Source organism: Melitaea cinxia, chromosome 21 (assembly GCF_905220565.1).
Source record: "Melitaea cinxia chromosome 21, ilMelCinx1.1, whole genome shotgun sequence".
Classification (NCBI taxonomy): Eukaryota; Metazoa; Arthropoda; class Insecta; order Lepidoptera; family Nymphalidae; genus Melitaea; species Melitaea cinxia.
The window spans coordinates 5,877,568-5,894,508 of NC_059414.1; the positions used below are offsets into that span (position 1 = coordinate 5,877,568).

The 16,941-nt window shown below is 33.1% G+C and overlaps 1 protein-coding gene across 1 annotated transcript in view; it reads right to left on the bottom strand.

Annotated features, from left to right (window-relative positions):
• LOC123663907 overlaps nucleotides 1-16,941 on the bottom strand; it is a 47,672-nt gene that overhangs the window by 27,639 nt on the left and 3,092 nt on the right. Inside the window, exons 2-4 of the mRNA XM_045598550.1 lie at nucleotides 3,415-3,559; nucleotides 1,672-2,373; nucleotides 332-481 (exon numbers count right to left, since the gene is read on the bottom strand). Of these exons, the coding sequence (XP_045454506.1) occupies nucleotides 332-481; nucleotides 1,672-2,373; nucleotides 3,415-3,516 (954 nt within the window). The 5' untranslated portion in view covers nucleotides 3,517-3,559. The remainder of the gene's footprint in view (nucleotides 1-331; nucleotides 482-1,671; nucleotides 2,374-3,414; nucleotides 3,560-16,941) is intronic.

The following is a 16,941-nucleotide window of genomic DNA, read 5'->3' on the forward strand; positions in this document are numbered from 1 at the left end:
TAATTGAAGTCGGTTTTTTTTCGTTTGCGAGCAAACACAATTATTCTCATATATCTTAGATGTACAGACAGTAATCCGTTACATTTATATGTATTGATTTTTGTTCGCAAGTAAGAATCTAAAAGTTGTAGTTTGTTCATTGCGGCGATACAGGTCCAGGCATATGCAGCCTCTTGCTGTAGTCTACTTGAAAATTTCGAACACGCTCTAAGAGGGTTAAAAATAAGAAACCTTTTACTTTAATTAAATAAAAGTAGTTAATTGTCCTCCAGCTCGTCCGTGTAGTATGTGAGTGTGTAAGTGTGACGTGTGGAGTACGCACGGGCACGGCGGGCGCGTGGTGCAGGCGCAGGTGCGGGGGGAGCGCGGGCGAGGCGTGCGAGCCGGCGTCCTCCAGCTCGTCCGCCCAGGGCGGCTGCAGCAGCCGGATGTCTGCGCGCTTCACTTCCAACACCTCCTTGCGTGCATCGCCCTCCGTCACCTACATGACATTACACACTTAAACCCGGTTCCTAGTTTCAAAGGTTTGATTTGCTTACGAACAGTTAAAAGAATGTGTCTTTTGAAATTTAACGGTTGATAAGAAAAATATCCGCTTTTTGAATATAGAAACCGGGTTTTAGAAACCGTAGGACAAAAAGTCCTCGTGATTATTGTTATCCTCGTCCGTCTTTGTAACTAGTAGTGTGAATATTACACACTAAAATAAATGGTAGGAGAGGCCTACCGGGAATTTGCTACCAGGGACTCGAGCGCCTCAGAATAACATAAAGGGGAATGTCGAACGTCTAGGGCAACCGATCAGATTAGTAAAAAAATCAATTGTTATAAAAACATGTGCGCGTCAGATTATTTTGCTATACAGACTCTTTCATCTTGATTTTCTCGTCGTATTGACCCAAAATCTAACAATTACGTGGAGAAAATTCCTTAATCTCACGGTTCGAAATTGAAAATCTATCCTTTCGTACTGTCACACCCACCACGCAAACCGGCAGATTAATATTTTTCCGTTTTCAAACAAACATAGGGCGCATATACTATTAATATCTGAAGCACTCGAGTACCTATTCATCATATAACCTTTTTTTTTTTCTTTTTAGCATCTCGTATATTTACAATCCAATAGGTTTCCATGACGCTAAAAAAAATCTCTATTAAGTTTTTTGACCTCCACCACCAAAATATTTATTCGAAACTTTTAATACCAGATATTTACGTAAAAATAATAAAAACATTCCTTGTATTTCTAGTAAAAGTTAAATATTTATTATAACGTCAACATACGTATTAGATATAACTCCACGGAACTTACAACTGAGATTTCACCCCGACCCTTGTTTACTCCTTTCTCACTCTTTCACTCTTTTTAAATGATTAAAGACAAAACATTTAAAGAAAGAAAGTAAGGAAGAAATAAACATATTTATTTCGTACTTATTTTCTATTGAGGTAGGGCACAGTAGGATATTTCCTGCTTAAAATCGGGAACAGCCCATCTTAGACAGTACTATAGCCTTGCAGCTTTTAACTCAAAATGTTAGTTCAATTATTTAATTTTTTTTTAAATGATAATCGAGTCTAAAATTAATCACTATTTTACAATCACTTTCCTATAAATTCGTAGCAAAATAATATATATTAAATAAACATGATTTAGAATATTCTTACCTTAACACGTATTCTAATAGGCGAATTCAACACTTCGAATACGAGTCCCTCAACGAAAACACTCTCCCGGCTCGGGTCAGTAGTCCTGACAACACACGCGGAGTCAATCAAAAGGTGGCTGAGTTGAGGACTCGCATCACTGATCACATCATACTTGTTAACACCGAATATATCACTGTACTCGATTGGTTCATTTTCCTGTCCGTCCAGTTCCACTATCACTTTACACCCGTCAGCTTGACGTATCACCCCTGGTATGTACAGCCCACGCTGTTTCGCCAACACTCGATGTCCCCGCCATTCCGACAAGTCAATGTTCGGATAGTGGATGTTGAATGGCTTTAGATCGTGTGGCGACGAACGTTGGACGATTGGCGATGGCTGGAGCACTGGAGGTTGGTATGTTGGCGGCGTATAATCCGGCACGGGAGCGGCAACAGAGACATTGATACAGTTTCTTTCCTGCATATTATTCATGCAGTTCCGCTCTATTTCCTCTAATTCTGATGGGTCAAATTTTCGTTTTTTTGGTAGATTTCGTACCGGCGCTTGTGTCGGCGTCTGCTGCACCGGGGCCTGGGTATTGCTACTGCTCGCATTGCCCAGATTGGTCGGATTGGCCATTGTGATATTCGGTGTCGGATTAGTCGTAGATTGAGACAAACTTACAGTCCCGACACTGCTGATCACAGATGCTGGAATCTGTTAACAAAAATGACTTATTTAAATATAGAACCGAATAATTAAATAATAAATAAGAATAAAATGATTAAATTCACAGAGAGTGTTTGAGCACTGTGAAATAAGTAACTGCAATACAATCGCATCGAGAACACTCAGTTGTCTGCCAAATCGATAAGAAGAGTCCTCAGCAAGGTTTATCATTAATAATTAATCAAAATCGATGCACTACTTTACATCCATGTTGCCGCAGTAACTACCGCGTGTCTTTGATTCTAGTAATTTTGTTCAATTTAAAAAGGAAAAACCAAATAACTGTGGCTAATACTAAATTTACCTTATTTCGTATCAAATTTTATAAATATCCTCACTAGCCATCCACTTACGTAACACTTGATTACATTTACTTACGTTACATTTGTTTTAAAATATTTTTAAATCATATCAGAGTTGTACAGATTGTCAAAGTGGTATTGATAAATAAACAAGAACATTTTGTGTATCTAGTTAATGAAAGGAAGTATTAATAAAGCTATATATGACTATGTATTACGATTCGCCTGCATTGATATCTGAATATATCTGAGGTACTTCCTATTATCTATATATACATATAAATGCATGTTTGTCTGTATGTCCTTTATAGAATCGAAAACTATGCATTTGATCATGTCATTCAGCAAAGTGTTGTGCATGAGCCAAAGGTTTCTGAGTTGGTACGAACTAAAAAGAGCGTAGCAACGCGCGCAGGGTACAACTAGTATACTATAAATTAACGTTATTAGCTTCCTTGCTATCCGTGAGTGTTGTTCCATGTGTGTATATGTGCTTGTGATACAAGTGAGCGTATGTGTATGTGTAGATGTGCGATGGACAGAGAGATAGAGAAACGCGGAGGGTAGAGATATTAAACGCTTTTTCTATGTCTTGTCCCATACCCAAAATTTGTCTGGAATCAATCGCTCTTCTAGCGATAAGACCGCCTTTGTACATCTTCCTCGAATTATAGCACTTTTATTTTTTTTATAATTTAATGGTGTACAATAAAATGTATTAATATACTTGGTCATCAATGTCCGGATAGATGTGAGACTGCGAGCGGTAGTGCGGCCGCGGGGCGAAGGGCTGCGGCTGCGAGGCGCCGCCCGCGTGGGCCCGCTGCATCACCGCCTGCCGCTACCACCGATCACTAATTGCCCATGCGTGCCTGCAAGACAAAATTTATTACTTTAATTAACAATATATAGTCTGGCCATACATACTGTTACAATTAAAAATTAACAATACATTACATTTCAATTTATGTTTTCTCATTTCTCACGCGCCATTACCTACATTTTAAAATATTTTGTGATATTAAAATTGTTTGGGGGTGATAAAGAAAACCGAATTGCTGTGATTGCATTACACAAAGTAGGTATGGAACCAAATACAATTTTTTAAAACTGTCCATACGCTTGGTATTAGTCAAATATTTGTGTACCGGGCTATTGATAGGTACCTACAATAAGACTCCTCTGTTTGTGACAGAAAAAGATCTTACCGTACACGTAGTGTTCGTACGAAAAAGACGATAAAAGCAGTAAGGAAAAGAATTCGAAGAAATTCTGTCCGAAAGCAAAATATTTTATCGCGGGAGATGAAGATAGCACCTAGAACCATGTCGCGTATTTTAAAAGATGACTTAAGACTTGCCAGTGCATCTCTTATAGGCTATAAGAGACGCGTTGGTCATTTCTTAACTGATAATAAAAAAAACGGGTGGTAAAATCAAAACAACTACTTAAGCGGTACGCAAAGGGAGATCACAGAAAAAATTGGTTTACGGATGACAGGATTTTTACAATTGAGCAATATTTTAAGAAACAAAATGACCGTATTTATGTTAAAAGCTCTAAGGAAGCTTCTCAATTAGTCAACAGAGTACAAAGGGGGCATTGTCCGACTTCGTTAATCTGTGGCATATTATGCTTGGTTTTTGATTTTATCATTTAATTAATGAGATCCCAAGCAGACTGATGGTATACCACGGATTAAAACTCAGTTGGTACTTTCTGTGTAGAGAAAAATATTGATATATCATAGGGTAGTTTCGAATAACTTTGAAACATTAGGACGTCTTACACCTCAGTCCTCCCGTGACCATGGCTACTATAAAGTATCCGAAACGTCGGGCTTTTAAAAAACTTAACTAACCGCGATAAAATCCGAAAAAGTTGTTGCATATATTATAATTGATACATGATATATCATCAGTAACCCAGTAATCGATGCTTAAAAAACGATATATATTATTTTTTTGCAAATTCAATTTTACTACCGCACCTTATACTAAAGGTTTAGGAATGTAATATTTACATACGACTAAAACTAATGGACCCTACGTGGAGAAAGAGACCTGCGCCCAGGAGTAGATGTTAAAGGCTAATTAGAAAATAAAAATTAAATAAAATAAACTAATGGTCAATGTCGATTTGGGGAGGTGCAAACAAAACTTATTTTCTTGATCTGGAGAGAGCGCAGAGATCTCTTATTAAAGTCATGTACTCTAAGCCTTTAAGATTTCCAACTGAATCTCTTTATAGAATTAGTGGTCTTCTATCGGTGAGGAAACTCTATATTCTAAATCTCGTTTTACAGTGCCACAAATCTCTAACTTATGTCAAACCAACCAGTCGAAGAAGAAGGGATATTGTAGTTTCCTCATGCAAAATTCGTACAGCCTTTGCTAGAAGACAATATATTGCCCAGTCCGCCTACGTGTATAACAGAGTCAACAAAATACTTAATATATACCCTATGCAAAGTTATATATGCAAAGGAAGATTAACTAGATGGTTGCAATCTCTCACTTTTGTGGAGGTTGAAAACCTTATTGCCAAAATCAGTTTATAATATATTTTTTCACTACCGCTGCTATTGGTCACAAGTCATACGACGTACAATGATCCTCTACTTAGCTTTACTTAAAAATCATAGATAAGACTGTGTATTCACACACACACACACACACACACATATACAGTCACACATACACACACACACACTCACACAGAACACTTACACTTAGTTTAATTTTAAAGTTTAAAATGTTAAAATGCTAAGTGTACTATAGTCTTAGTCGTCCGTAAGGGAGGTAGCGAGTCATTCCCAATACAAGTGTCTCTGACTACTTACTGGGAAGACTCGGTGATGATTTGTACTTAAGATTATAGAAATAAATGATTTTTATTTTATTTTATTTTTAATGGTACCAACACAATTATATTATATAAACAAATCTTGTTGTACAAGACTTCTAGAGGCCTATTGGACTGTCCACGACTGTTGTCTCGGATTGGTTTTGTTTTTCCAAGGCGTAGCTCTAGGATTGTTAACTTTAAGCCATTGTATATCATGGGGTATAGAACCAACTTGGGCTTCAATACAATAACTTGTTGCCGAGAATCTTTCGGGATCATAACGTTTTTTATCAAACAAGAAAATTAGTCAAACATTTTAAAGCTCCTAACTTAACCTAAAAAATGATTCTCTTAACTTAACCTATAATTATTAATCTCTCACCTTCAAATATTTAGACTTAAAATAATGAAGCTGTGTTTGCCTGTAACTGGATCTACATCCTAACATGACGATTTATATACATATTATTACAAATTGGTAGACCATTAAATAAAATAAAAAATAAAAAAAATAAAAAAATCATAATACAGCAGAATATGTTTATATATCTTATCATTCAATCTGGCGAGTATTAAAACTGAATGCATATAAAATCAGACGAAACGTATAATATGTTTATAATTGAAATCCGTGCTAAAAATATATACGAACGATGAGAAATTAAGTTAACATTAAAAATATCATCTCAACGAAATTGCCTATTACTTTAAAACATTCATTTAACAATGTAATGCCGTGTTGAAAACTAGTTTTGTAATTTCCAACGATATAATAAATCGTGATGTATTTTTTTGCCTTTTTTTGCCACATGATCCTGTCCTGTCTCATCTGACACGCTCGACTCTACAATTACAACTTGTGCTAATAAACAACGTGAATCATATCTATATCATTAAATTATAACAAGGATGTAAGTGAAATATTAATTTATGATATTAATCACCATAACTACCAACCAACTGTTTGTTAACGTCACAATCTATGAATATATTTCAACTAAGAATATACATACCTTAGTAGAATGACGATGAAGACTATCTCTTGTTATTGTGTACTTTTAAAAGCCCAGGAAACGTTTTATAAAATATTAAACGATACAGTTATCTGAAATGTTGCATGTCTATAATAAAATCATTGCGAGCCCAATTCTATATTCAATACACTTATTTTTTTAATATAACGATAAAATTAATGCTGTATAAATAAACAGATATAAGTTGTAGTTATGTTAGTGTAGGCAAAATAAAGTTTAGCAGTCTGTTATATTGGTGAAACTTTATACAAAGTTGTATGTATCGTAATATTTAGAAACATACTTACATAAATAATACTATATGATTATCTATAATTATATCGGTTTATTTATGTAAGTATGCAATGTAATGAAATGTACAAATGTGTGCGCGTGTGTGTATGTATACAACTATACATTTAATATAAATAATAATAATAATAATAGAGTATTGATTTGATTATATAACTAGGAGTTGCCCGTAGCTTCGCTCGCGTAGAAATTGATAATATTTACAGAGAGGCTGATTAATGTACCTAATACCTTTAAACGAGCAATAATTGTAAATCCTTTTTTTTTTTTAAAGAGTCTTATTTAATAAACAAAGATGTCGTACTTCCGACCACAGACAACAGAGTAATATAAGCTTAGTAAAGTGAGACAGAGAGCAAATGAATGAACAATATTAATAAGCCATAGACGAAAGTAAAATTCACTTTATGTACAAATATTTAATAATAATAATAATAATAATAATAATAAATTTATTTGTGAAACACACTGCATCAGCTTAAAATGATATAAAAGAAAACACATTGTACATAATTTGCAACAAGGACTAAATACAAAGAGGATGCAAAAGTAAAACAAAACAAAAAAAAAAGAAATACAATATAAACTTATCGATTAAAAGTATTTAACTAAGACATTATTTATAAAAGTTCGCAGCATGCCTCACAAAAAGGTGTGACCTCAGTTTAAGTTAGGACTGTTAGTCCTAACACTGGTTTTCAGGACCACCCTAAGTTTTGTTATTAATTTTCATTTTGGCGGCATTCTGATATAAATACACATACACATAGATACATACATAAGCATAGAAATCTATGGATTATATAAAATATTGCAAAACAATACATACTAATAAAGGAAAAGAATGCGATATGGACAACACAAAAAAGTACACTGGATAATACGTTTATTCGATCTATTACATAATTATATTGAATAAATTGAAATATAAATATATACTCATAAACCTACTTGCTTATTATATAAACACATAATTATAAATGGATACATATACGATTTATTAGGTTATATAGAAATACTGGTACCACAAGGAAAACGCTTCCAGAATAAAATACTTAAATAAACAGTATACTCGCATAAACATTAAAAAAAAGAGAAAAAAAAAATAAAAATAAAAATTGACAGCTACAGAAAAAAAAAGTAATCTTTCTTTTGTACTTCTAATAAATACTTTTTATATTGCCGCTTGAAGCTGGCTTTATTACGAAGGTCCCGCAGAGGAGGAGGAAGGTTGTTCCAGCACTTGGTTGCCGCGTATTTAAAGCCACCCCTAAATGCTGCCGTGTTGTGAACCGGCATAGACAGTGCGCAGCGAGTAGACCGTGTGAAATGTGTGGTGTTAACGATACCATATTGCTAAAATTATTGCAAAACCTGATAATATATTGAATATTTTTGCTAAGAATTAGTAGAGGTACAGAATTACGAAAAAAAAAATATAAATCGAGTATATTTATAAAAGACAACAAATTTATATTTCGTTTATGTAAAATGATCGGTAAAAAAGACCAGAGGGTGGGGCCACTAGATATCTATCCGATAACTAGTTGGAACCGCTACGGGTACGCGACCCCGGACTACTCTAGCTGCTAGTGTCACACACCCCTCCCCGTGATCCGTGGCACTGGTATCCGTAACCCCAGATCCTTCTCTCACATAAATCCTTCTCACCTATCCTTCTTCTTACCTTAAATTTCCCAAGGAGGGTTGATGTCAGGCAGGCGGCCGGTCGTAAAATATACAAGCCAAATCACATTACAACATGGAAAACATGTTGTGCCGACCCTACATAAGTGGGATAAGGGCAGGAAGATGATGATGATGATGATGATCGGTAAAAAAGACGTCAAAAATAAAATTTACAACAAAACAGGGGCGGCCTGTGTCTAGGAATAAAAATTCGACCGTATTAATATTATTGTCACATTATTTGTATTTACTATGAATAAAAAAACCTTGCGCCGGCGACACACTCTCTCTAACATCTAAAAAAAAAGGACTAATAACATTGTTCTCCACGAAGCTCTCATTGAGTAATCCTAAGTCTCATCCTAAAGTCTCAATTTTTTTTCCAGTGAACTACAGTAAACTTTTATGCCATGATATACTTTAACATTATATGGGATATCGTTAAAAATGTTCAGGGTGAAATTGATATTCATAAATATTCTTAATATAAAATAAAACCTTTAGAATGAACACTTTACCATAAAAGATTGACATTTGCAATATTTTGTAAACATTTTTTGTCCTCAACATAAAAAAAAAGAAAAAAAAACAATTAATAACAAAAAACAAATTAATAACAAATCGCTTTACGGTAACATTACTTAACAAATTATAATTCGTGAAAATTTAAAATATAAGTAAAGAACACGGCCTATCTTATCGCTCATGCTGTTCATTCACTTATACTCATTCACCTCTAAAAATATTATGACCACATCCCTATTTGCCTTTTAAAAAAAGATATCGAAATGTCATATTCAAAAATATTAGTTATCTGTACTCTCGGAATTCGTATTTTACGGTTTTTTGTGTATTTAGAATGATAATTGTGTTTAGTGAAATAAATAGTAAATGGAGTTTTACGTAAGCTAATTACGTTTGTTGTGAAAGTAGTGATAAATGCGGAAAAAACGTGAATTACGATTGACAGGGATTTGTTTAACAAATAAGACTCTTCCAAAAAAACGGAATATTTATATAAATATGTAATCTCTCTCTCAGAATCAGAATTCTCTCCCTCTCTCTATAAGACAAGCTCAATCAGTCTTTAGCTTCAAAAAGTATCTTAAGGCTCACTATCTGTCACTAAATTCGCCATGATTGTCTTTTCACCTTTAGATCACATAAATATGTATGAATTGTTTATATTTATATATGAGTATATGTGTATATGTGAATGTATGTAAGTGTGTAAGCATATGTATGTATGTATATATGTATGTATAATTTTATAATCTATTGTGATGTATTCTAATTTCTATAACAATTATTTGTACACTTCCTAACCGCTTTTCTATGCGCTGTCCTATACCCAAAGGTTGTCTGGAAGAAATCGCTCTTTTAGCGATAAGACCGCCTTTGTACATCTTCCTCTAATTATACTACTTTTGTTTGTATCTTTTAATGGTGTGCAATAAAGAATATTATTATTATTAATCTGAACCTCGGAAACAGCTCTAATGATTTTCATGAAATTTAGTATGCAGGGGTTTCGGGGGCGATAAATCTATCTAGCTAGGATTCATTTTTGGAAAACTACAATATCATTCGAATATGAAGGTAAATTTCGGCACCATCTACAAGGTTATAATAAATTAGGTGGGAAATCGGGCGGTCCCGAAACCAGATGACCCCAGGTTCGAGCCCAGATGGGAGAAATCTGGACCTTTGCTCGGTATTTTTTTTTTTTTTGGTTAATCGTGTTTTTTTGGAAATTATATTTAAATACGAATTATATACCGATGAAATATGAAGAATATTTTTCGATCTCACCGATATAATTATAAAAATAAAAATAAACTGTTTATTTACAAGAACATGAAAAAAAACTTAGTGTCCTTTAGACCACACGACTGACGTAAAACTTCTTTAGCAATAGACCTGCACAATAGGCCTGCACTGTGTCTTAGATATACAAAACGTAACTGGCTATGAGAGAAAGAGAGAAAAATGTGTGCTCGCACCTCTATCTCTTGCTCCGTTCTCCGCACACGATCACACTTTTCGTAACCTTCTCGTCAAACCAGGCTACTACTCCTCAAATCAACCATGCGTAAAGAAGTTTTACTTGAAAAATAATAGACTTTGATTTCCTGGCATTTTTATTTCGGTAAAAAGTCCTATAGTTACAAACTTCAAGGTGACACGAATCCAACGCAAGTTCGCCAAACACTTGGCCAATTTTGTCTTTCAAATAAATTCAATTGAAATCAACTTTATTAAAACTGGCTGTAAGTATTCTCTATTTTAGTTTATTTCGAAATAGATTTAGCTTGGATCAATAACCTGGGATCAAGCGCATGTCCCTTTTACAGAAGTATCTCGTTATTGGTCACTTACTAATGTATGCCGCATTGCACATACATTCCTTGCGCATTAGACTAGTATATTTTTATTAACACTGTGATAAAATCATAACAATATTTAAGCCAAGGATTGCCAAAGTAATTTGCTGGGATCGAACTAAACTAAAACTGCAGTTTTTAAATTTGTAAGTATTTTTAGCTGACTTCAAAAAGTGGAGGTTTTTATTTCTACTGTATTTTTAACCGACGAAAAAACGAAGAAGTTTCTTATGTGTAACCTCATAAGAACCTCATAACTTTATACTGGGAGTAACGATTTTGATGCTTTTTTTTAATCAAAAGATGGTGCTTCTCATGTGGTCCCATTTAAATGTGATCAACATCTGACGAGTACTTTTTGAGTTATTCCTAATTATAATTCGTATTTAATTGACTGTTAACCGACTGCCTACATCGTATTACTTGACGATTTAATTGAAGTCCGTATTTTCGTTTGCGGGAAAACACAATAACTATGTAACAAAGGGAAAAACTAGAAATAAAATTTCCTTAATTTGACTATAGGGGTCTGACGTATTAATTTTTTTTTTTTTTTTGGAACAGGGGTCAAAATAACTTAGTTTAGGAAAAATCTCATTGGTTAATCAATATTCAATACTAGCTAAATAATAAATGTTCTACAAGCCGTTCTAATTGGTTCTGCATAGGTACTAAGGAATTCATGTTCTCAGTTTAACTATGCGCAGCTGTTGTCAGTTGGTAGTTTTAAGTTTATTTTTTATGATATAATTAAATGCAGTATTTGTACCTTAAGTAAGTACATACTATATTTTTATAGTATACTCATTTAATTATAAAATAAATATTTAGTTTAATTGTTCCATACTAACTAAAGAAAATCAAGTTCTTACGAAAATTAAATTGAGGTCCAGTTTCTACTGCATAGTATATCTACTATTACTATCTCGGAGGCAGTAACAGGAATCCGTTGCTGTGAAATTTTTGGACTTTTAAAAAAAAACTACGAAAAGTAGCTTTGACAGTCCTCTCTTGGTGAACTTTACACTAGCTTCTGAAGAGACCGAAACAGCTGGAAATCTGAGAGTGCAAGATCGGAACTATATGATGAAATCATTTAGGCTTCCCCGTCAAATTCTCTACATTTTTGTTAAGTGGCTAAAGACGTATGTGGTCTGGCGTTGTCGTAATGAAAGACCACATATTTTCTGTTGCTCAACTCTGGCCCTTTATTCTCAATTTCTTGCTTAAATCTCATCAGTAGAAATCCGAATCGTTGGTCTTGCCCGGCGGTAATAGCTCATAATGCAGTGACATAGCGAGCATAACTCGCGCCCGTAATATTTTTTTAGACCCCTCCCCCCATTCAAAAACCATATAATTATAACATGTCCAGCAATTTTTAGTTTTGCGGACTATTTGGCGATCCTTTGTGAGTAGCGCCCGAAACATAATAAGAATTTTGTCATTATTCGTAACTATCGGATAAATCTCGAATTTTGAGTATAGTAGGATCGTATTACGTTTGCCACTTTAATTTTTATCCATGTAAAACGGAATATTTAAAAAATAACATGGGTTGCTATTAGCATGATTGCGCCAAGGAATTAAAAAAAAATATTTTTGTTGTAGCCATAGAGCCCCAATACCTTCATATAGATAGAAGAACTTTAGCATTAAACAAACTTTTTAAATAAGAAAATATTATGTTAGAATGTACGCTTTTTAAATTTCTATAAGTAGGCTATCCCCGTGTGATAACAAAATAGCTTAAAGAAGACCGCATTGTAAAGAAAATAATGTGATGCAATACTTTTCTAAGTAGTACGGAATATTTGCTTTAAAGAACTATTATAAAGTATTCTTCAATTGTAATTCTATAATTGATATTGCTCTACGCAATATAATTACAGTTTCGGCAATTAACTACAATTTTATCTTAGAAGTATTTTTATAATGTTTTCAATATAAATAAGTACGTAATTAATTATTTCAAGTTTCTATAGTTACGAAAAAAAAAAAGAATTTAAATTACGTTTTAGACAAAAATCAAAATATGAAAAATAATATCCATTCAGCGAAGCCTTTAATGTCGAAACTTTTTTCGTAGCGAGACAGGAAGTTTAGCTGAACTAAACGCCTCTACATTTTTACTCTAAACTTATTTATAATTTGAATACATCGCATATGTCGTAAAGATCAAACAAAACTGAATGGTATGCTCATTTACGCCAACAAAAGATGAACCCACTGTGTACCAAAATATACTTGATTCTGTATTTTTGATTACCAACCTTATAGGATTTATAAGCAATTCGTGTCGTCATCGCATTTCAATACAATATCATCTGTATGTGACATCATCACTTATAATTGTTATTATTTTGAGTTCAGTTTTATATAAACGATGTTCCTTAATCGCTTGACTACATACATAAATCGGAAGTTGTTGCAATTCCACAGTTGAGAATCATAATTTTAAACGCGGTCACAAAAACAAAACGTAAGTCAGGAACAATAGATGTTTCACAGTTAACAACACAGAACTACGATTATAAACGAATAGTCTTAATGGCGTTTTATAAAATGAGCTAATAAAGCAAGTTCCGACAAGTCATTACATGAATCGGAACGGCCTTGATAAAGTGGAAGCGTGGTTATGAATCCACGCTACGTTTATTGAATAATTTATTGAACATGTAATATAATTTAAAAGATAACGAACGCATACAAACTACTGCTTGGGCTGTCTAAACTAAATTATTAAATTAATATTAGGAACTACTACTTAGGAACTAAAACTTAAAAACGTAGTAGTGTACTTACTTAACACAAAAATTTCTGAGATTTTTGTTGATTTGTTGATTTTTTATTCTTTATAAAAATTAGAAGCTTTAAAAATTTTAGTAATAACAATGACACGCCTAAAAAGCCATCTAATTAACATAACGGCAAAACAACGATTTATTACGTTTCTGAAAAAATATTTCCGGTGCAAAACGATATTTTGTTAATTTTGCCATGAAGTGACACCCCTAAATAAGTGGTTTTGAAGTCATGACTTTATTAATGTAATTTATTAATTCAGAACGTTATGATCATCTCAACAGTATTAGTAATACTTATATAAGCGTTATTATTAGAGAAACATAAATCATTCTTGTTATTTTAGTACCTACATATTAAAATTTTAAAACATTAAAATCATGCAGGATATAAGGGCAGCAGGTGACTTAAAATTAAGCTGAAATCCGGGAAACATGAACCACTAAACAGTTGGCGACCCTGCGCCGATTCAGTGATCACAATTTCTATAAAGTAGCGATTCCCAAAGTAACATACATGGACCACCAGAAATTCGTTTTGCGGAGTCCACGTAAAGACAAAATAATATCGAAAGTACGATAAACATATGATAGTAATGTCACAAGAATCTATGTAAATCATATAGATTAACTCAAATAATTACTTTTTTATTTACCTAACTATTTTATTAAGCTTGGAACGACGAACTTCGAGACGACGACGACGAGACAAGACTTAACGAGAAATTTCTTTACATTGTGCTAGCCAGGTTTATTTTTAACCGACTTCAAAAAAAGGAGGAGGTTTTCAATTCGAAAGGTATTTTTGTTTTGTGTGTTACCTCATAACATTTTACTGGGAGTAACGATTTAGATGATTCTTTGCATTCCAATTAAATTTAACTCTTTACTACGAAACCATATTATTTGTTTTCTTGTGTCATAGGGCAAAAACAACAACCAAAAACAAGTACGTAATATAATATCTTTGAATCTTTGTTAATACCAAAAAATTATATCTATACAAATATTATAGAGGTAAAGTTTCTAACTTTGTTTGTTTGTAGGGAGTAATCTTCGCAAATTTGTGATGTCGGTTAAAAACGGTATTTCAGTTATGAATATATTTTTGTATTATTTATGTTTTTGAAATTTCTAAACTTAGCACAGAGGGATACGACAATTATATGGTCTCAATTTTTACGTGATAGTTTTTATTTTTTACGTTTGTTACCTTTTTTATCTCCATATCTCTAATAAAAGCCTACGAAACAATATAATATATTTCTTTAATAACTCATGCAGTAAAGGGTTAAGCGAGATCTAACTAGTAGTTTTGAGATATCCCTAATATTGCGTAGGTATTTGAAGTCGGTTTTTTTTTGTTTGAAAATAATAAATACAATTCTTTTCATTAAATAGTTCTTTATCAGGTTCAGTGTTTGCAAGTCAAATTGTACGTGTTGTTTGACCCTGCTCTATCTGTATAGATATTACTAGAAATAAAAACACAACCTAATCTAAAATTAAAGTACATATCTTTTACGAAAAACATCACTCTACTAGAACAAAATATGACGCCTATAAGTAAACATAATAAAAATTTGGGAACCTGCGGTTCAAAGCCTTTAGTCCTAATAAGTCAAACATTACAAAGTACAAAATTATCTTTTAAGAAAACTACGTATTCTGTTGTGATATAATTTGGTGTTTGGTGTTTCGTCATCCAGACCATTTTTTTTTTGCGAACTAGTGGAGGCCTATGTCCAGCAGTGGACTACGATAGGCTGAAGTGATGATATAATTACTGACTACCTAAAAACACTATCCTAAATGCGATATCGCGAAATTATAATTGCGCAAAAACTGCTGCACTTTTGTGTTTATATAGGTTATCTGGACCACAGATTCTGGAGATCCAAAATAACACATAGGCTACATCTTATCCCGACATTCCCACGTTATCGGAAATTACTCAGATATACAATACAAATAAATGTGCATGTAATAATTGTACATGAATTTTTTTAATAACTGTTTTTAAATAAAATTATGAGAAACATAAGACTAAAATACAAACAATAAATGATGCTGCATTTTATTACACTGAACAATGTCATAGGTATAAAAAAAATATTATTGACTTCTGACACTATGACTAAACAGTAAACACATGTTCTGAAACACATGTTAGTTGTTACACATAACAAAAAGGGAAAACTCACTACATTCTTAGAATGAGATAGATTTAATATAAGTTATTGTATCTCTTCAATTTTACATACTTTATTTTAGGAAAGAAAAATTAAATTAAAATTATTCCTGTGTCATCAAAATTTTTCTTTAATATCTGTCTCCATTTTAAAATAGTAAAAAAAAGCAGTAGGTATATGCAGATATACAAGTAGAAGACTAAAGTTCTTAACTAAAAAATAAAAATACATAAAACTATGTATAAAATATTAAAATGTTTTTTTTTTTATTTGGTTATATTTCTTTGTTTAATAAAGGTTTACTTAGAATAACGTGCTGTGTGGCTACGGCACTAAAGAATTTAGCCACCCCCTCTCTTCCCGTGGGTGTCGTAAGAGGCGACTAAGGGATAACAAGGTTCCACAACCACCTTGGAACTTAAGAAGCCGACCGATGGCGGGATAACCATCCAACTGCTGGCTTTGAAATACACAGGCCAAGACGGGCAGCAGCGTCTTCGGTGCGATAAAGCCAGTACTGCGGTCACCAACCCGCCTGCCCAGCGTGGTGACTATGGGCAAAACACATGAGTTCACGTTATTTTTGGCGTAAACTTGTGGAGGCCTATGTCCAGCAGTGGACTGTATAGGCTGTAATCATGATGTAATGATTACTTAGAATAAATCTGCTTAAACACTCGTGTAATTAGAAACAATAACTTAGAAAATTAAAAAAAAAGCTAGTTTAAGTACTCAGTATTGCCAATATTTTAATGAGAAATATCAAAATAAATTCATGAGCCATTCAAAATTAACACCTTATTTAATACCCGCAAAATGTCATTAGCTTAGTTTTCCATTTATTTGGAAATTAAATACTCTACAAAGTTTCAATGTTAAAACCTAAACTTAAACATTTTTTATTTAACGATATACATTACTAAAATCATTCCCAACTTAAATAAATAAAACTAAAATGAAAAGAAATATAGGTACTCTAACTTATGCTTTATATTTGCTATATTTTATCCACA